Source organism: Anguilla rostrata, chromosome 6, assembly GCF_018555375.3.
Source record: "Anguilla rostrata isolate EN2019 chromosome 6, ASM1855537v3, whole genome shotgun sequence".
In the NCBI taxonomy this organism is placed as follows: domain Eukaryota; kingdom Metazoa; phylum Chordata; class Actinopteri; order Anguilliformes; family Anguillidae; genus Anguilla; species Anguilla rostrata.
The window spans coordinates 53,873,160-53,894,544 of NC_057938.1; the positions used below are offsets into that span (position 1 = coordinate 53,873,160).

A 21,385-nucleotide genomic window follows, 5' to 3' on the forward strand; every position below is an offset into this window, starting at 1 on the left:
CACACATATACGCACACACACACCATTTTATGCGCATGGGAGGTGATTCTGAGGTCTACACCACGGTATAGCACGCTGAATAAACCTTGTTGTTTTAAAGGCAGTGTTTGACCTGCCGCCATGTTCCCTGGGGTGTCGGGTGGGGGGGGTTTGGGGGGCGGGGGGTCACGGTGAGCTCTGAGGTCCCGCAGACCGAGCCCCCGGGGGGGTGGGGGGTCGGCCAGCGCTGGGGTGAGGTTTCGCTGAGGTGCGCGAGCTCCGATGAGGCAGTCATCACATTCCCAGGACCTCTCTCCAACCGGCCCAAACCAGACAGGAGTCCCGCACAGACAGGATATGAAAGACCTCCCTCGCCGAATTCCCAGCGTCTACACCCCTCTCTCTTCCAGAGACCCCACTCAGTCACTCAAATCACACCCCTTTTACAACTTAGACCTCCACATTAGACCCTCTCTCTTCCAGAGACCCCACTCAGTCACTCAAATCACACCCCTCTGTTACAACTTAGGCCTCCACATTAGACCCTCTCTCTTCCAGAGACCCCACTCAGTCAATCAAATCACACCCCTCTGTCACAACTTAGGCCTCTTCCACATGCTGAGTATGAACGCACAAAAATTATATTTTTTTAGCAGTTTAAGAAGACTTTCCTTAAATGTTGACGTCACTTTATCTGTCAGATGTGAAAAGGTTTGCTAACTGCTAACGATAGAGGAAGTGCTGAAAATCTTGACACGAGTCGATTTTTTTTTTTCTTCTCATTCTTGGGAAACCTCAGTACATATAGGCTTCAGAGGGAAAACTGCCCGTCTAGGTCGCACAGTCGCAGAAACGTCAAACAGGTCACGTCCCATTCGGTTCTCACGTTTTGGAAGCAGAAAAAAGTATATTCTTCATCCACTGACAAAAACTTGAACGTTTTTGAAATGTCACCAAATCACGATCAACAGCTTGGGATTAGCGTACGGCAGGCTTGCAAAGCAGCGCTCCCACACAGACGTTGTTTTTGTTTTCTCGCTCAACCCCAACATCTTTTCCCCATCGTTACCGCTGCTAGCACTAAATGCATAAAGCTGCCAAACTGCAGACTTCGGACGATCCTCTAAATGCCGTTCCCTCCCCCACCCCTCCGCCCCCCCCCCCCCCAAACTGACCGGCTGACTGCAGCTGGACCAGAGGTGGGTAAAGCACCCAGTCGAATTCCTTCTCCCCAGGGGGGTTTGGGAGGCCGGCATCGGGCCCAAGAAATCTGCTGATACCCCCGAATGTCACCCCAGGAATTCTCCTGACAGAGTGTCCGCGCCCCTTCTAATAACTTCCCCGCCGCTCCGCGCTCATTCCAGCCACATCCATCCTAATGCACTTAAGTCCAAGAGCAACAGGATCCGACCTGCTGAACAAACAATGGAGCACCGGCCCGCGGACTCTCCCCTCGCTGAGAAGCGTGTGTGTGTTCAGCGTCGTTTTTACTGCGAACACACACACACAGAAACGCGTGCACACTCACACACACACAGAAACGCGTGCACACTCACTCACACACACGACGGGCACACCACACACACACACAGAAACGCGCGCACACACACACACACACACACACACAACACTCACACACAAACACACACACACACACACTCACACACACACACACACACACACACACACACACACGCGTGCACACTCACACACACACGCGTGCACACTCACACACACACACACACACACACACGGGCACACACACACACACACACACACAGAAACGCGTGCACACTCACACACACACACACACACACACACGGGCACTCACACACAGACACACACGCACGGGCACACACACACACACGCAGACACGCTCATTGACCCTATCCCGCTGATTGCCGCAGTTAGGGTGCCGACAGTGACCTCTTGAGGACAAGGCCGGAAAAAACAGGTTGCGTGTTTCCTCGGTCACATGACCCGGCCCCTAATTAATTAATTACACTAATGGCCCTAATTACACATCGTCCCACCGGTCTGTCAGGGGCACTCGTTGAAAAGCAGGCTCTGTCATGCAGATCTGTCGGGACGGGCGACGTTACCTGACGCTGGAAGATTCTGCAACATGTGACTCACTGTGGGACTGCTTCACCTGAGGGGAGGGAGGGAGAGAGAGACAGAGAGAGGGGTGGGGGGGTAGAGAGAGAGGAGGGAGAAATACAGAGACATCAGAAATCACCTCCAATGACTCCTAAATTTACACCGCCATCCTACACAGATTCTTACTCTTAGGTATTAATTAGAACCCCCCCCCCCCACCCCCCACCCCAAACTGAAATAGTCCCGCTGTGCACTGTAGACCTTACACAAGGAGCGAGAGCAGTGTGAGTCACCAGCACAGAGCTCTCCATTATTACCCCCCTGAACAGCAGGTGAATGCCCCCCGTCACAGCGGTGAACCGGCTAAATGCCCGGCCCCCGTCAGCGGGGTGGGGGGTGGGGGGGGGACACGGAACAAAGGTACCACAGAGACCGGGGGGGGGGGATAGCCGGCCAGGGGGGACAGCTGCTCTTTTCATCCGGAAAGTTCCACATCTTCTGTTTCCTCCACAGATTTAGTGAAATAAGTACAAGTAAAGCTGCCGGGGGGGGAGGTAGGCTGGGGATTTCTGTAATGCCCCTTTCCTCTCGCCCCCCCCCCACCCCCTGTCCCCCCCCACCGAAAACCTTGCCACATGCCACTGGCAGGTACACCTACTCGTTCACACAGGATGCAGGCACTCAGAGCCCTAAAGCCTTGTGTTTTAGGGCTCGTATATTTCAGTCAGTCTACCGATAAACAGACAGTACACCAGGTGTGCTCTGGCTGTTGGTTTGTGATGGACACAGGGTGGAGCCAATCAGGAGAGCAGGAGGACACGACTTGAGCCAACCGCATTTGAGCTCCTGAGGGGGAAGCGAACGTCGTGGCAGGAAATGTCAACCAGTTTTAACCAGACCGAGTCGATGCGCCCAAAAAACATGCTCAAACACACACCCCTATTCCTTCCTTCTAGGAGAAACAGGTTGCACTTGCCTCATAATCAATCAATCACGTCACACATGAACCACACACTTGGATTATGGTATATGGGTTGCAACTTTACAGATAACCTGTGTCTGACCGCTAAGGGAATACACTGTTTACATTAGAAGAACATTGGAATGTCGCAAATAGGTCCTTAATAGCCCTTCTTTGTTTGTAATCGTGTCTACTGTCCAGTGAGAATCTAGAACTGGTTTTGGACACTCAAGTGTTCTAGGCTTACACCATCTGACCTGGCAAGCTATGTCACAAACTCTCTGGGTAGAAGCTAATACTTCCTGATGCCTCGTCTGGCGCATATTTAATTTCTCTAAAAATAACTTATGTCAGTACAGGTAACCCATGTCAGTACAGGTCATGGATTATGTGTCCAGCCCTGACGTTCTTTTAAAAAAGAACATTTATCCATTTATCAAATCATCATTCCAAAGAGTTATTACCGGACAAGAGGGAAAAAAAAATACTAGCAACGGAATCACCTGCAAATGGTACTAAGCAGAACAACAGGGCCTCCCCGATAACTTTCCAAGGATGAATCTGACACTCCCTTGTGCGGAACAATAAATTGCTCAACTGGAAGAGCAGTTTGATCTAAGCACTGATATTTAACAGGGACTGAGATATGGTTCATAATAAATAAACAAAAATCTCACATCATATGCACATGAAGTATTATTTGGCACGGAAAACATTTTTCAAACGATGGCAAATTAAAAAAAAACAATTTTATATTTGTTTGACTTCAAATATGGGAGCTATTTCCATCCCACCACAAAAACAGTTTGCCATCAACTTAAAAAAAAAAAAGAGACGGAATCCAGACTTCAAGTTTTTGCCATAAATCACAAAACACAGTCTGGCCTGGATTCAATCAACATTTGTCCTCAACTTATAGAATTCACCTTTTTAAAAAAGCCCAGATTTGGAGACCCTCCAGGTCCGATAGGGTGTTGGACCCTCTTTAGTTCAGGGGACTCAAAGCTCCAGTCCTGGAGGTTCACAGTGTCTCCTGGTTCCTGTGGTTTTCCTTTCAATCTGCAGCTAATTTAAACCTTGGAAACAAGGTGCTTGTTGTAGCTAAACAATAACACAAATCAAGCGCTGAAACACACTGAAAACCTGGGGAGACTGCTGGCCTCCAGAATCTGAAAGCCATGCTCTCGTTTGTAGGTATAAGGTTGGCTTTGATGGGCTGAATGACCGTCACTACATAGTCTAATAATGTTATATTTGTCCTGGAGATGGGTCACTGCTATGAAATTTGGGCCGTTCGGTTTCATGTTTTTTTTTATTTTTCATTTGTTTTTAGAAGAATGGTTGCATAGTGTCAAACACAAACTGAGCACTACAGGTAGCTTATACTGTTTACTAGCTGTATAGTCATTTTCATCACAATTAATCAAAACTAAGCTCCGATGTGCCATTCTGTTTTTCTATCTACATTCACAATGCAGGACCCCTTAACGGCTGCAGCTAAACCTTATAAAAGGCCTCAAACAAAGAATTAAATCACACTGTATTTCACAGGAAAAAAAACCTCTTTGGAGTCGATATTTTATGAACTCCAAAGAGCAGCTGATATTTCAGTTCTTTGAACACTGTCCAGGCCACTCACAGGGACCGATGAAGAAGGAAACGCGTGCGCCTGTCTGCCTTTAGGGAGTCTGAGGTGGGTGCACAGGCTAGCTGTGAGCTGACTGCAAACCGTACAGCTCTCCAAAAGATACAGTAGAACAGCTAGCTAGGTACTGCTCTGTCTCCATGAATATATATATATATATGCTCTGTGGTATCTTCGTAAACCGACTGATCAGTCAGATTTCACACAGATTGTAAAACTATGACAAGCATACACCGAGAGTGAGCAGTTAAGGTCTAGCATCCCAGACATTTAAAAATATTTTGGGGGTCATTTTTTGAATGTTTAACTGTGGCTGCCAAAAAAAAAAACCCAAAAAACTGAAGTGATTGTGTGTGTGTGTGTGTGTGTGTGAGAGAGAGAGAGAGAGTATGAGAGAGAGAAAGAGAGAGAGAGTGAGAGACAGAGAGTGAGAGAAAGAGAGAGAGAGAGAGTATGAGAGAGAGAAAGAGAGAGAGAAAGAGAGAGTGAGGAGAGAAAGAGAGAGAGAGAGAGGAGAGAAAGAGTGAGAGAAAGAGAGAGAGAGAAGTGAGAGAATGAGAGAGAGAGAGAGAGAGAGAGAGAGTGAGAGAGAGAAAGAGAGAGAGAGAGAGAGAATGTGTGCGTCTACAAGAAGAAACCATCCATTACATGCTCATCATAGTTGTCCGTGCATGTAACATGCCTTACATTCACCACAACACTGACACTGAATTCCCAAGTTCACTCTCTCAATGTTCTTATTCAAGGCATTTCAAAGCTTTTAACCGCAGTTCCAAATTTACAACAAAAAAAAAGAAACAGAAATGATAATCAAAACAGACTTATTTTTCTCCTCTCCCAGCTGAATTTTTAAAGACCCAGGTCCAGCGAAACAAACCGTTATAAAAATAGACTCTTAGGCTTATAAAATGGCACTCACAGTTAGAAAGCCTTTTATTTCTCCTGCAGACTCGGGTGCAAGAGAGAACGATCATGCAAAAAAACAAAAAAATGACGTAAACAGAACAAAAGCTAACTTTATGTAAATCTTGTTGGACAGTGGAAACTCCAACATGAACAAACAAAAAGAGTAAATTAATATGTCTGTTCCTCTCCCTCCCAAATGAAAAGCAGTCATATACAGAATTTTTTTTGACTGTTGAATGATTCATATAATATCTAATGATAAGCCACAAACTCGTCGTCTTTCAGCCACTTCCCCACTCACAGGAACTTTCACCTCTCACTTCACTGCTCATTCATACTTTAATTCACAATTTATTTCTGGAAAGATGAGTGATATTTATTTAAAAATGAAACACCAAATACTCATTACTAACTCAGTAATCTCCCTCTCTAGCTCTCTTTCAAACCACACCCCGCCGGTAGCAGGTTGGTTAAGAATGAGGAGGCTACACAGTACACATGTCAGCTGTTACACTGCCTGTAGCTGAGTAAACCCGTCCAAACAGTTCTGCACCTAGGCCAAGAGTCAGTAAGCGGTCTTTCAGCTGCACAACACAATGGAAAATGAATAGAATAGAGCATAAATCCAGTAAAAAAAAAAAAAAAAAAGGAATTTAAAAGTTTACCTGAGTGCTGTTCGTGCAGGAGAAAGTTCGGTAACCGCATTTTTTAAGGAAACGTTCCACTTCTCAGACTCCTTACAGAGCTGAGGGTTCGGAGAGGGATACCCCACAGATGTCACATTACATCACATCTTTACAAAAGAATCCAAACGAGGGAAAAAACAAAACAAAAAAAAACCTCAGACATCTCCTCCCATTCCCATCAGTCCCTCCCTGACCACAGGGACACGCTCCCCTCTCCTTCCACCCTCTCTCTCTCTCTCTCCCCCTCCTCCCCACCCCCTCTCTCTCCCCTTCCCCCCTCTTTCTCTTTTTCTCACTCACTCCTACCCCCTCACTCAATCCCTCTCCTTTCCCCCTCTCTTACTCTCTCCTTCACCCTCTCTCACTCACTCCCTCCTTCCTTCCTCCCTCTCTCTCCCACTCTCTCTCTCCTTTTCCCTCTCTCACTCACTCACTCTCCATCTCTCCTTCCCCCCTCTCTCTCTCGTTCCCTCTCTTTCGCTCTCTCTCCAGCCATAGAAGCTGGCGGTTACAGCTGGACAGTAAACTCAAATCAGCTGCTGAAAGGAGCCTACCACTGTGGGATCCACACACACACACACGCACACACACACGCTCAGACACACACACACACACGCATTAGGCACGGAATGATGACATTTATGTTAAGAAACTGCGCTTTGTGCCTGACTAATAAATCACACACGTACACACTGAAAGAAACACAGAAAGACAAACCCAAAAACACAGATGGACAGACAGACAGAGAGACAGATAGACACTCTCTCTTACCCCCCTACCCTACAGACACACACTAACACACAATGCTGCACACACACACACACACAATAAACACACACACACACACACATGCTGCCACAGAAATACACTCTCCCTCCAAGCTTGGCACTGACGGAAAAAGCTCTGCACCTGGACATATAGCTGCTGCTTTTTAAATTCAGGGTACATTTCAGATTTCTGCATCCGAGTCCAGAAAAGACTCCACAGCGTCCCACTGAGAACGTCCCGTTCCATCACAGGGGTAACAGAGGGACCCGACGGCACCAGACAGCATTACATTTGGGGGAGGGAAGGGGGTTCCCAACATGGTATGGACGCAGGTAATAATGTTCTTATCCCAGGTGAAGTCAGACAGCTGCAGTCAGAAGCAGACCTCAGTATTCCCTCAGTATTGCTGTAGTACCTCCCGCTTACCCAGGAGGGGACGATCTGAGCTCAAACAGCACACACAGTACTGGCCCAAATCATGGAAACATTGCACTTAAAGACGTTTAGTACTCTTAAAACTTTTATCTCCGTCCTTTCTTCAGTTGCTGCTTCTTCCGAGCTATTTTTGTCTGTAAAGATGTATCTAAAACAGTCTTTGACCATGAGTGGTAATGACATCATGTGACCATCAGTAATTTGAAATAAATTAACAAGCCAAAAAAAAAAGCTTTTTTTTTTTGATTGAATTTTATCTTTTTAGGTAGAAAAATACTGGACAAAGAAAATACAAGTTCAAGCTGATTGTAAAATGTCCAACAGCAAGACACATTGCTGCTCAATCATGTAGGTGTGAACTAACACATACAGGCAGGCACAATGACTATAACGTGTTTAACACAAATGCTAATTATTTCATCATTTTTATTTTGTGGTGATATTACATTTATTACACATCTACATTTAGCCAAAAAGAGAGAAATCGTTGCAAAATACGGCACTGATCATCAAACTCTCTGTTTGTAAAAGCCGTGTTTCCAGAATTTGTGCCAGTACCGCATATCTACCACAGAGGTCTGGAAGGGAGTTTTTTTTCAGCCGTGACGCCAAGCATGTTCCGCCGCTGCCGCCAACACTAACAAGTGAATCTTAAATGGATTAATTGGGAGCGAGTGAAATGCAGCCAGTAATAAGTCCTGCCTCCTCCAGCGAGCCCTGACCTGATCAATGCCATCTTCAGTAATGTGGCGGAGGCCGAACATTTTTTCCACAAATCAAAAAGTCTACAGCTCATTCCTTTGTTCTTTTGTGAACTAGTGCGAATTCACCCCCCCCCCCCCGAGAAATTACATGTAGGAAAGTGATGATTAAATCGAGCGTGATATTTCAGATAATCCCATTCCTCAGGCAAAGGGGGGGGGGTTTATTTTTTATTTTTGTTAAAAAAAAAGTGTCTTTCAGGCTATTGCGGTGAAAAATGGAAAAAGCATCACATCAAGTTTATACTGTTTCAATGGGGCGGCAAAGTTGTTTGGGTCAATCAAAACATTTTGCTCACCGCGGCAAATCACAGTGATTGGTCAGCATCAGTGAAGACTAAAGAGAGCTCCTCCCCTTTTCGGTTATGATGAGGGAGACCCGCTGACAACAGCGCTAAGAGTCATATCCTCACCGAGACAGATGCTGAGAGACTAACACACACACACTCAGTGGCAGGAAGGACCACTGCGATGCACTCTTCTTCTGTGGTATTACAAAAACGAACAACAGACGCAACTGCCGCAAGAACACTGACAAGAACCTCTCTACCTGCTCAGCCTTGGCACTGAGAGTTCCTCTTGAGTTTTAGAACCAATATTAGGGCCTTTTTTAAAAAAAAAAAAAGCACAGCGTAGTTTAGCACCCAAATATATAACTGATATGTTAACTACCAGCCCAAATGAAATCTGAGAGCACCCGATGACGGACTGCTCCGCCTCCCAGAAGGGAAACTCAGGAGAAGTGGTGCGACCGCCTTTTCCTTTCGTGCTCCTAGACTTCGGAATACTTTGCCAGACAACACTGGAAAGGAACCAATCACAGACGACTAAAAGGACAAACTGAAAGCATTCTTTTGAAAGAATGCCTTTGGATTACAATGGTTGCTTTCATTTAGTTATAGAAATTATGACTTAATTAGTTCCATGTAATATATTTTACAAAACTACTAAATATACTATATTACTCTTTGTTTTGCATTTCTGTACTGTAGAAATATACTGTGATCACTTGTTTAGTTTCTGAGTTACATACACACACACACGCACACACACACACACACACACACACACACACACACACACACACACACACACACACACTCTCTGGGTCATGTAGGCCGAAAGAAACCTGGCCAATCGGATTACTAATACAGAACCAAGACATACTCCAGCGACGCACACCACACATAAATCTGGTAGTAAAAGTAGCCATCGTCAGCTAGCCAGTCTGAAATAATATTTGAGTTGCAGTTAAATGTACTGAACCGTTATGTCATTTGCAAAACGAAAGTGGGCAATATTTCTCAAAAGCCTCTTTCAACGAAAACAAAAAAAAGCCTTTTTCGACAGTGACACGAAACACGAAAATCCATCACTCCAAATTAGTCTTTGTGAAAATATTTTAATGTACTGTAAATTTGACCAGATTATTCCCATCAGTCAGACTAAGAAAAATTCTCCCAAGTGGAGAGGGGGGGGGGGGGGGGCAGGGGGAACCCACAGCCGCTTGCCATGACCAAACGCTTAATCAGGGGCCAATGAGAGACACAGAACCACGTACTGCACAATCCCAGATTTAACGAGGCTGACACGGAGGCCGTCTCTACACGGTCTAAGACTCCAAATAAGACACCCCCTGGCAGAACCAGAGGGCTCGCAGGCTCACGAGCGAACTTCTACAGCGGTTAACCGTGAACCAGTTTTTGTTTTTTTGTTTTTTTTGGGGAACTGATACCATGGGGACCGACTGGGCACGGGGTGGGTGGGGGGGGGGAGTTGTTATGTCTATTTATTTTTAGGCACTAGATAGCACTCAGTCTAATATGGCGCTTTGTCCTTAATATTTCACCACTGAATTTTAAACCAAGCGCGATGATTAGGTCTGCAATTTCAATCCGTACACAATGGCCGGGATTCAATCAACATTTGTCCTTAATTTTAACCCATAGGGATTAAATAGATGTGGTAGTTTTATATCTATACAATGCAGTCACCAAAAATCATCTAATAACATTTGCATTCATATGTCATTCAAAGTTACCAAAAAATTCTGACAGAATCCTGTCCAATATCTCCTCAGAGTCGACCAAACATAATATTTACTTCAGTTATACATTTCTCGAAGGACATAGGGCAACAGCAGTTAGGCTTGCAAGCGCCCAGAAGAGAGGGATACGTTGTTCCCTTTGGTTGGACGTCCCGTGCGTTTCAGTGTCCCGAACCACGCACCGCTCCTGGGCAGGCAGACCGGGACGGGGGAGAGCCAGCAGGTACTTATTAAAATTCCACGCTCTGTTTTTGAGGAACTAATTATAACGGTAAATCTTCGACAAGTCTGAAAATTTCACGCAGCTGGCAAGTAATAGCTATGCAAACAAACCCGCACTAGGTGTGGAATAAGTGCAAGGAGATGGAATATTTTTTTTGGGGGGGTCAACCTTTTATTGAAACCACCATATCCCAGGATGCTACAGTACTCATTGTTCATACAAGGGTGGGGGGTGGGGTTGGGGGGGGGGGGTTAAAAAAGAAAGCAACCCTTTCTACTGACCAGGCATTACCATAAAGGAATAGATGGCACAGAGTCACAGAGGCCTATCGTGTTCTCATTTAAAAACAATGGGCAAACAATTTAGAAAATAAAGGTATGAGACGCGTCCAAAAAGAAATTAAAGTGGGGTTGTTTCAAGTGGGCTGCATGCACAATTAACCAATTAATCAATTACATGTAAGGGTATCTGCCCGGGAATGGGATTGGTGATTAAATATGTACAATGTTGCTGTTGGTGTGGATGCGACCAGCAGACTAATCTGTAAACCGTCTCCAGGTGAATTTGGACTGAAGTTATCGGTCTCACTGGCGCAGAGAGGCAGGGGGCGGGGCATCACCAAAACCAACGGCCATGACCTCACAGTTTCACTTTCAGCTGGTTTAAAATAAAAAACTAAAGGAACTACACGAGTAGATTAGCGTGTAACATATAACATACAAGAGGATTAAAACCAAAACGGTCAAAAAAACGAAAGTTGTTAGATTCCACAATGTCAAAACGGGACTGAATTAAAATCAGCCAACCAAGGCTGATGCCGTTTAGTCTCCAAGAGGCTGTAGCTTCTTTTTTTAAAGGTGGTAATGCAGTCACCCAAAAGCAGCCTTTGGGGGTCACGGGAAAGTTAGCGGTGCGTTTCTTTTTCTCAGGTCCTTTCCCTCTTCTTTTGCGCACGTTGTGTTTTTGATTACCGCGGCTCTGCTGGGACCACATCAGAAGCAGCGCTTAACTGTTAAGAGTGTCGGGGAAAAGGTCGCATGGGTCAGCTGGTGCCACGCCCTCCTGCTCCGATTACAAACAGCGCTTTTTATGCGTGGGTTTCACGCTTTTCTGCTTTTTTACAAGCGTGTCACTCACATCGCCGGCAAGCACGGGGCTTTTGGGTAGCCTCCTCCTCCCGTCAGTCTTGACGAGAAAAAAACTAAAACAAATAACAAAAAAAAAAAAAAAAACCAAGAAACAGCCAGGTCCATGTTTGAACTTTATTAACTCTTACTCTCCTTCCATCCCTTCCTCTCCCCCCCTCTCTTTCTCTCTCCGCCCTCGGATCGGACCGCCGAGCACACAGGTCCCGAAAGGAAAGAGAGGAAATTCCCACAGCTTGCCGTTGCCGGGACACGTCTGAAAACCCGACCTGGAAAGGTTGAAGGATTGAAATAAAACTGGCCCAGGCAACAACAAAAAAATCTCGTTAAAAACCAATAAAAACGCGTTCGATTCAAATACAGTCTGTCTGCGCTCACGTCCGTCGCCTGTCCCTTTTCACAGAATATATGTCAGGAGCGGCCCAAACGGGCGCAAGGGAAACACGAAAAGGGCAAAAATTCAATTTATTTACGTACGCGCGTTTAATTACAAGATTTATAGTGCTATACACTGAGAAGAAAATATTTTTTTAAGCAGTAGCTTTGCTCACTCTTGCTGAAACGCCAGTGCTGCTTTAGCACACAATACAGGAGAGGTACGTGACAGATTAGTGATGTTCTGCCCTGTCTCCAATACTCCAAGGTTAGCTATGCGTGTAGCCAACAGAAGCTGTTTTCCTTTGAAATATCAATTTATTATTTTACCGCCATTTTATTTGACAAAATGACAACTTGGTAAACGTATTCACTTGGTGAATGAACTCGATTCACATTGGCGTTAGATGTACGTAACTGCATACAAGGAGATGCTTTTATCTTTCTTCCTTTCACAAAGGGAGATACAAAATAGAGGAAATTTGTTTTTTTTGTTTATTAACTTACAACGAAATAAAAAAGAAAACATTTTCACAATTGAAAGTTGTATATTTATGTTAAATTATTATTGCATTACACTCCTACATTGCATAATCCTACATCAAATATTATGTAATATATTAATTAAATCTATGTCTACAGACTCTGAATTTCTATAGTGTACAGAAGTTGACATATATAAATTCACCTTGTCACACTAAGTTCAGACACTGTGGCAGCAGAACTTGTCCACACAGAGTGGCCTGCTTCCTGAGAGACCACTGACCTCCACCCTCAGTACAGAAGTACCCCCCCCCCCCCCCCCTCGCCCCCCCTAACCCACCCTCCCCCTCCCCCTCCTACGGCCAGTGTCCAGTAGCTTCCGGAACCACACGACCCCGGAGGTTAAGAGGGCCACTTCATTAGCTTTGACCTGCCCACCCCAGTGCCCCCCCCCCCCCCCCAATCCGCCCAGCCCCCCCCAGGAGCTGAAGTACCGCACAGTAAAATGGCCAGTGTTAACTGAACCCCGATTACGACACTTCACTCTGCTGTGACAGAGTGCATCTGATTCTTATGGCACTCAAACGGACTTCTGAGTTAAATTAACACTAAACATTTCATTATGTACTACCATACTACTACTGCTGATACTGCTACTGCTATGGGTACTGCTACTGCTACGACTGCTGCTGCAACTACTACTACTACTACGGCGACAGCTACTACTACAACAAGGCCCTACCACTAGTACTACTACTGCTGCTGCTACTACTACTGCTACTTCTACTACTGCTGCTACTGCTACAAGGCCCTGGTTTCTGCCTTCTCCACTGTTATAAATGGCTTCCCAAAGGTCTCACTGTAACCTTAGGGCTGTGAATTAACCGATTCATCTGTTTTCTGTTCACCGTGTGATTTTAAATCACTTCTGTTTTATTATGTTATGTAAATATTCGCGACTGTTAAAAAAAAATCCCTTTGGATTTTTGATTTTACATTCATTTAAAATGTTTTAAGTAAATTTGAATCTGATGTCTTTGCTAATAGATATTAATTTCTGGAACTAAAAATGGGAAATTATTTAAACCTAGAGATCACCTGTGTACGGAAGGTGGCTTTAATGTTGTATGCCGTAAATGTTGTGCTTAATGCAAAGATTGAAACTAAATTACATTTTAAAGTCTAAAACTTCTATTTTAAAGTAGTTTATTTCAAATGCCCATTGCAAATAAGCTGATCTCATCACTAAGAATAACAAAAAAAATTTTAAAAACGAAACAAACATTTCCTCCACCAAAGACATTTGCACATGTACAAACACACACACACGCATGCACACACACATACTCTTGCCCTGCTGTCCAGGCACTAAATGACATGCCTATGATGACAGCCAACCCCCCCAACACACACACGCACACGCACATGCACGAACTCACACACACACACACACACCACACAATGAACCCTTATCGACCGCATTACACCTATCAGTTCCCAGTGCTCAAACGCGTAGAGTTACGCTTTAATAAAACTCACGACCGAAGACGCGCCACCAAGCACACCGCACAGCCGCCCGGCCGTAAAAACCCTTCCCTCCCACGGGCAGAACCAGGCCCAAAACCCTCTCTGCACGTGCGGCCATTTTAAAACCTTCACCACAATTCCATTTTTCTTTTGACACCTTCAACAAGCGAGATTCACACCACAATACCAGGCTTTATGAAAGCAGGCATTTCCATTCGAAATAATCTACTGAACTAAGAGAGTTAGTTTTCACGTGCAGTTTTCTTGGGAGAATCGAGGCGATGCTGATTTGTTCATTCTTAAATTGTAAAGCAACTGGGCGAAACAAGTAACAAAAACGATACTAAATAATAACGTTTGACAAGAAATAAATTCACAGAGGCCGGCTGGTCTACAAATAATTAAGAAACTCAAAATAAACACCCAGGTGCATCAGCAATGATCCCCATGACGTGTGCACCCCTCAATGTCAAGTCTTCTCTTCATAATGGAAATTTTTAAAAAATTAGAGTAACAGCGAGCAGACAGGAATGTCGGTGCAGTTTGGGATAATAACGGAGCCCATCTGTAACTCGACATCCGACACCGCCGCTCGGCACAGACAAACGCCGTGCAGTCGCATTAGAGGTGATGATTTTTCAAAAACCCGCCTGCGCAGAGACCCCCAAGGAAATGCAAACCCCCCCCACCCCCCCCCCCCCTGGAGTGGGACGCATATGCCCAGCCGCCACATGCCCCCCCACCACGGGAAAGAGCGGCAACCCCGCACAGGCCTACCCGTTTTTCGCTTTTATTTTATTTAAATTCGCACCAAAATGACCCATGATCAAAATCGGTCAAAACATCTTTTTTTTTTGGTTTTGCTTATGTTTTAAGTCACATTGTGCTTCAACGGCACTGTCTCCCAACAGGCTACTTCCAACTGAACACATTTTTTAGAGAATTCAGGAACTGAAATGCAAACCTGCATGCCCCCCCCTACCCCCCACCCACCCTGCATTTCCAGTGAAGACCTGTCATGTGCAAATGGGAATGTTGCATAAACAAACAACACAATTCGTGCTGAAACCTATCAATTCCTGCATTCTGGAATTCACAGAGATGGACCGCGGCGTTTTTAAAGGCTAAATCCTGGGATCATACAGTGTTTGTTGATGGGTCTAAACAAACCAAAAAAAAAAAAAACCAAGCTAATGATGTCCGTTGGACACAGCTGAAGTTAAATACAAGCATTTTTTCTCCATTTAAGGATATAAAATTAATCAATTTCTAAGGGGGGAAAAATCCACAAATAGCTACAAAAACTCACGGAAAAACTTAACATATAATTAAGATCCTATTGTAAAATCATGTTTTAATTTGTTTCAATTGAGGTTTCAATAAAGTGTGAGCGGACCAAATGAACAGACAGATAACAATGGCACTCTATGCAATATAGTACTACTGATTTTCTTTCAGTAACAAATATACGTTTTTTGCTATCATTAGTTTATTTGGTCCAATATGGCCATAGAGGTAACATTAGAAGTAGACTAAGTTTACTAACAAAAAATTAGTAGTAGATTACTAATAAAAATGTTAAATTAGCAAAAAGATTTATTTGGAATTACAATTAATTGTGAAAGGCTGTTATGAGTACTGACCACGTTCATTGAATATCTCTCACAATGGTCATACAATGTAATTAATTCTGCATCTAAATGTGATTAAGACACTATTTTAAAAATAAATAATAAAAAATAGAAAACACAACAAATATTGCTTTAACATTACTGCACAATTATTCCTCTAAATTCTGAAAGGAAGAGCCAAAATATATATTTTTTCATTTAAAAAGGTTCAACTCAGTTATACCAATTTAAACTATTAGCAATAACCATTTCTGTGGGTAATAATAAATACTAACACCATCTCAGTAAACTACTCAAGCATTTCAATGAGTTAAATTCGTGTTGCCAATAAATTAATGCATTGACCATGTTATTTTTTTTGTGAGCAAATTTTTAAATTAAATTTTCAGTATAGTACACATCACATAAAATGGAGTCAAAAAGCAATGTATTAATTTAATGAATTTAGACAGCAAAATTGCTTGAAATAAATGAATTTATCAAATGAACAACTGCAGCCCTTTATGATAAAAAAAATCGCAGCGAAACATTACGCTCATGCACCATAAATTAAAAGCTAATTCAAAATAAAATCGCACGCCTTTACTTGTAAATTGCGTTCAAAACCCGACGAAAGAATCGGAATAATTTTCAGTTTTAACGAACCACGGCAAAATCAGCCTTACCTTTACAGCGGTGTCATTCGAACAGAAGTAATTATTATCCTTTGAGCATCAGAAACCTTTCCGTTCTTACTGCGCGCTCACAGTGAAACACAAATTACGCAACGATCCCACGCTGAGTCCGGTAGTGACGGGCTTCAATCTTTTTTTTTTTTTTTTGGTTTTCGCTCAATTGCTCTCCGGGTTTTTGTTTAATGTCAGGTACCGTGGAAACCCGCTCTTCCCACCAGCGCTGAGATGTGTCACGGAGTCCGGCGCAAAACGCAGCAGGCAGCAGCGGCCCCACGGCGGTAGCTCGTAGCAGAAGCCGCCCCCGAAGCACCAAAGTTTATTTAAATAAACCCGGCGGTAGAGAATAGTAAACAAGTTCCACTCGGACCAATGGCTTTCCACACCCCTCTGTTTATAGCAAGATGACTTGCACGCAGGGGTCACCCCGTCAACAGCTCCCGTCTTTCAGTGGATATCTAATGTGTGGCATGCATCCTCCGGCTCTTTTAGCTGCAGCCTCCTCCTTCTCCTCCTCCCCTCGCCTAAGCCAGCCTGCTGTCACTGGCTGACGCATGTGCAGGTCCGATAAAGGGGGCTGCGAATTCACCACGGCGACCCGAAAGAGTTACTCGAGGCTCTAGGGCGAGTAAGACTTATTCTTATTTTGTTGGCCACCTTTCTGGCTTCGCTCAAAGCTCGAGACGGTTGATTACCGTTTTGTATCGCAGAACGCCGAGGCGCGCGGGCAGGGGCGCCGATCCAAGCCGTGGGCCCTTCACGCGCAAATAAGTTAAATTTAGCTTGTACGCTGAACCCTTCTGTTGGGGCTAATCCTTGCCGGTAACAAAAGAAATGGTGGATTTCGATACCATACACGGGAAAGAAAACACTACGTGGGCTTCTCCCCAACATTCTTGTAAACTAAAACAATTTTGATCCAGACCATGACAATTTGCCTCATCTACTTTTTCATAAACGATAAATGCAGATGTAAAACCAATAAACCTGCATGCAAATAAATAAAATAAAAATAAAAAACATAATAATAATAATCAACAGACTGTTAAAATAACAGTTAGATGATCTACAAACACTGAAACCACTTCTAATCAAAAAGACATAGCGCAGGTCTCATAAACTTGCAAAATTCACTTCCTTAACATTACAACCTATTATACATATACATATCTATATGTCCAATTCTGTGTTGTATATGCACATTACTTAAGATGAATTACCCCCGTACCCGATTTGCAGAGCAATTTAGCAACAATGAAGGAAAATAGGCTATGTGATTCATGCAAAACATTTGCTTTAGTAAAACCTCAACACAGTGTTTATTTACTTCTATGTAGCTCTTTCTTCTATTTTTATTGCTAGACGTTCTTTATTGTAATAAAAAGTACATAAACACGTGATTCAAGCTCCATACAGATTCCATTAATATTATTAAAATCAAATAAAACTCGGGGTGTTCCTTCAGCATAAGAAGGACGTGTTTACACAGACCTCCCCGGGACTAAAACTAATGTCAGATTTTGACTGAAAACATGTGGCACATGTGGCAATCAGCTGTGGTGCGGTGTGGCGGTAACTGAGCAGAAATTAGTCGCCTTGGTGGATTTCGGAGAGAGGCAATGCATGTTCAGCTCAAATAAGAGATGCTTGTGAGTGACCAGACCATGCCTCAGTGACAAAAACCCAAAGACAGCTGGGAGAAAGTCTGCCCCCGGCTCACGCACACCCCTAATGGGGAAGAGGTGACACCGTCTCGCGGAGGCGAAACGCCCTTGTCACCGTGCAGGTTATTTGGAAATAGTCACGAATGCACAAAATCAGGTGCGTTCACTGGAAACCCAGAACAGAAAGGCGCGTCGGCCTCCTTTGTACGCCGGATTTCACGGTCCTTGCGGTCGCGAAGGCATTTCACACGTGAACAAACTCCCAGCACGAAGCGGGGAGAATTAAGACTAAAACAATATTATTGTTCGGGTCGGATTTTCTGCCATACACCTCTTTGAAAAACACTGAAAAGGGATTTTGACGGTCATTAGCTTCAATAATGTAAAAACCTGATACGACTCGGAAAAAGTGAGTGTTTGAGTGTTAGCGTGTGTGTGTGCGTGCAGTGTGTGTGATTGTGTGTGTGTGTGTACGTGTCTGTGTGCATGCATGTGTGTGTGTGTGTGTGTGTACGTGCAGTGTGTGTGTGTGAGTGTGTGTGTACGTGTCTGTGTGCATGCATGTATGTGTGTGTGTGTGTGAGTGTGTGTGTACGTGTCTGTGTGCATGCATGTTTGTATGTATGTGTGTGTGTGTGTGTGTGCATATGTGTGTGTTTGGGGGAGGGGTTGGGGAGGGGAACTCACAAATATAAACTGAGAGGTGGAACTGTTCTATCGTGAGAAAACAAGCGATCGGACTCGCGCTCCGGTCAGCAATCAAAGACCGTTGCGGGATCCTGACCGCCCCCCCAAAACACGACGGAGGGCGAGGGGGGGCCGTCAAAAGAACAGGCCGCCGGTTGGTCGCGCGGGTTTTTAAACCCAAAAAAACAAACTGAAGATGGCACTCTCCCTCTGTCTGTGAGGGGCGCAAGGTGTTAACCAGACATCTTTGAGTGAAAGTTACACCTGCAGAGAAACAGCCGGCACCAGTTTTTGTCACCACCGCACCGTCCGAATGACGAATTGTGTCCCGTCCGTATTAAAGCTAATAAAATATGATTGATGGCGTGGGTGAGAAACCCTTGTCAGAGCAGATTAGGACATTTATGGCATCACTTGACAACTCAAGCACTTTATTATTAGAAAGGATCTCGGAGGCCATTGGAGGTCATTAATAAACATCCACACCAAAATATTTTCGCGGCAATGGGAGAAGGCACCAGGGAGGTGTTCAAAAACACACCGGACATAAAAAAACAACACGCCCCGCACGCCCGACCGATTCGGCCGACCCCGTTCCCAACGCTGCGCTTTTAAATCTGTCAGCTTACGACGTGACAAGACTCCGGGAAATCACTTCTCAGATTCACAAAAAAAATACTGCAAATAACAATGATGAAATGTTGCTTAGACAACTTTTTACTTTAATAAAAAAAATACAGCCACATAGTAAGTGACTAGTGGTCAAATCCGAAGCAGAGTGAAGTACAGCACGTTTTTATAAAAAGTATTGTTCTTATGAAAAGTAATAGTTTTGACTTCAGAGCAGGTTTCCCTTCTCCGACAGACTTCCCAAAATGTGCTAGAGCACCCGGAGACGCAGTCGGAACAACTGATCACCGCGTCAGCCTGGAATGAAGCTGCCTTCCTTCACCTGCCCAAAAACACACACACATACACACACACGTGCTTCCACACACACAAATTCACACACACACACACACACACACGTGCTTCACACACACACACACACACACACACACAAACGTGCTTCCACACACACAAATTCACACACACACACACAGGTGCACACTCACACACACGCTCACACACTCTCACACACACATGCACTCACATACACACACACGCCCACGCACACTCATGCACACACCCCCCACCCCCGCCCACACATACAGCGGTATGACACACCCTGCCGGTGACGTCCCGGGCTGACCCTTTACCTGGCCGTCCGCATTAAAGGGTTAACCGCACAGGCCGGAGACAATAGGGAAGGTGCGTCAGTCCGTGAGTCACTCCCCGGCCCAAAAGTGCCCTTGCAGAGCCCGACACAGGACCCAGCCCTGTAACCCAACCCTCCTAATCTCCCGGAGCAGCAGGGCGGCGGGGTCGTCTGTCCCCGGCCCGGAGGAGCCGCCCGCTGTACCCGCTGGGTTAAAACGGAGTCGGGAAGGACCACTCTTAGCTGGCCGCCAACTTGCCCACGTGAAAAGAAAAAACAAGAAGAAGACAAAGATCCTTCACCAAAACTGCCCTGTTAAAGGACGGCACGGTGATTCGGTATGACCATTGAATGCGGCCGAAACCGCAACTATGACCGAAGAACCACACGCTATTCTCCTTATTCCTTTCTGCCCTACAGAACGGCAAGTCAGCGATCTGCGTCACTGCGTTACAGGTGGCCATTTTAGCGGACACACCTAGCGACTTACGCAACTTTCACAGTTTTTAGAAGGAAAATACATTTACACAGCAGGACGTTTTACTTAAGCACTGCGGGTTAAGCACCTTGCTCAAGGGCACAACAGCAGGGTGCCTATGGGATCGAACCTGCAACCCCCAGGTTACCAGCCCAGATCCCTAACCATTCCGCAGCCCAGTGTGGGGGGAGGGGGATGGGGTCTTCTCTGCAGGCTATGACCATGAGCACTAGTGTGGCGGTTAAACCTGATCACATGCTCAGCAACAAACCTCTTCATCATTAGACAGGGAAAATGTGCTCACGCAAAAAAAAAAAAGAAGATAGAGTTTGTGCTTTTACCGAAAGGCCCGTGCTCCCTGTGACAAAGCCCTGCTACAGTGCCCTGCACACACTAGAGCGTGAGCATCAGAGTCACAGCAGCTGTTCACTGCACTGCAGCAGAACTGCGCAGACCTGCGACACATTTGCCAAATAAAGCTGGAAAACTGAAATGAGCATCAGCACTTGAGCACTTTAAACATCCCCCACCCCTCCACACACCACACATACACACACACACCAAACAACCTCCACCCCCCCCCATCCCTCCACACACCACCCTCTCCTGAGAATTAAAAAAAAAATGATATTACCAAAAAAAAGGGACTACAATATAAACCATAAGACAAGAGAACTGCGATGTCTTCCCCTTCTCAGAAGAAGCCTCTCAGTACAGCTACTTTTTAAAACGAGAAAATCAATAACTTATGAAGGGCCACAGAAAATGGGGGGATTTAGTCAAGCATAAAGCAGCTAGTGTAGCTCCTCTGTCAGAATGCATTAGCCTTGTTTATCATCACCTTGTGTTTGCCTCTGTCACCCGTCACAGTGGCGGATTCAGATCAAGCGCGCCACTTCATCCTGTTAAAGCCAGCGATATTAGTTGGGGGGAAAAAAAAACAAACAACTACTTC

At 44.9% G+C, this 21,385-nt stretch overlaps 1 protein-coding gene across 12 annotated transcripts in view; it reads right to left on the reverse strand.

Moving 5' to 3' along the window:
- eya4 (EYA transcriptional coactivator and phosphatase 4) overlaps positions 1 to 21,385 on the reverse strand; it is a 68,896-nt gene that overhangs the window by 30,331 nt on the left and 17,180 nt on the right. For 10 of the 12 annotated variants that reach the window (XM_064340580.1, XM_064340572.1, XM_064340571.1 and 7 more), the window contains exon 3: positions 2,082 to 2,131. In XM_064340580.1, coding sequence (XP_064196650.1) covers positions 2,082 to 2,131 — 50 coding nt within the window. Of the gene's footprint in view, positions 1 to 2,081; positions 2,132 to 16,337; positions 17,100 to 21,385 lie in introns of those variants that run through there. The other 2 variants (XM_064340574.1, XM_064340578.1) reach the window with 2 other exon arrangements.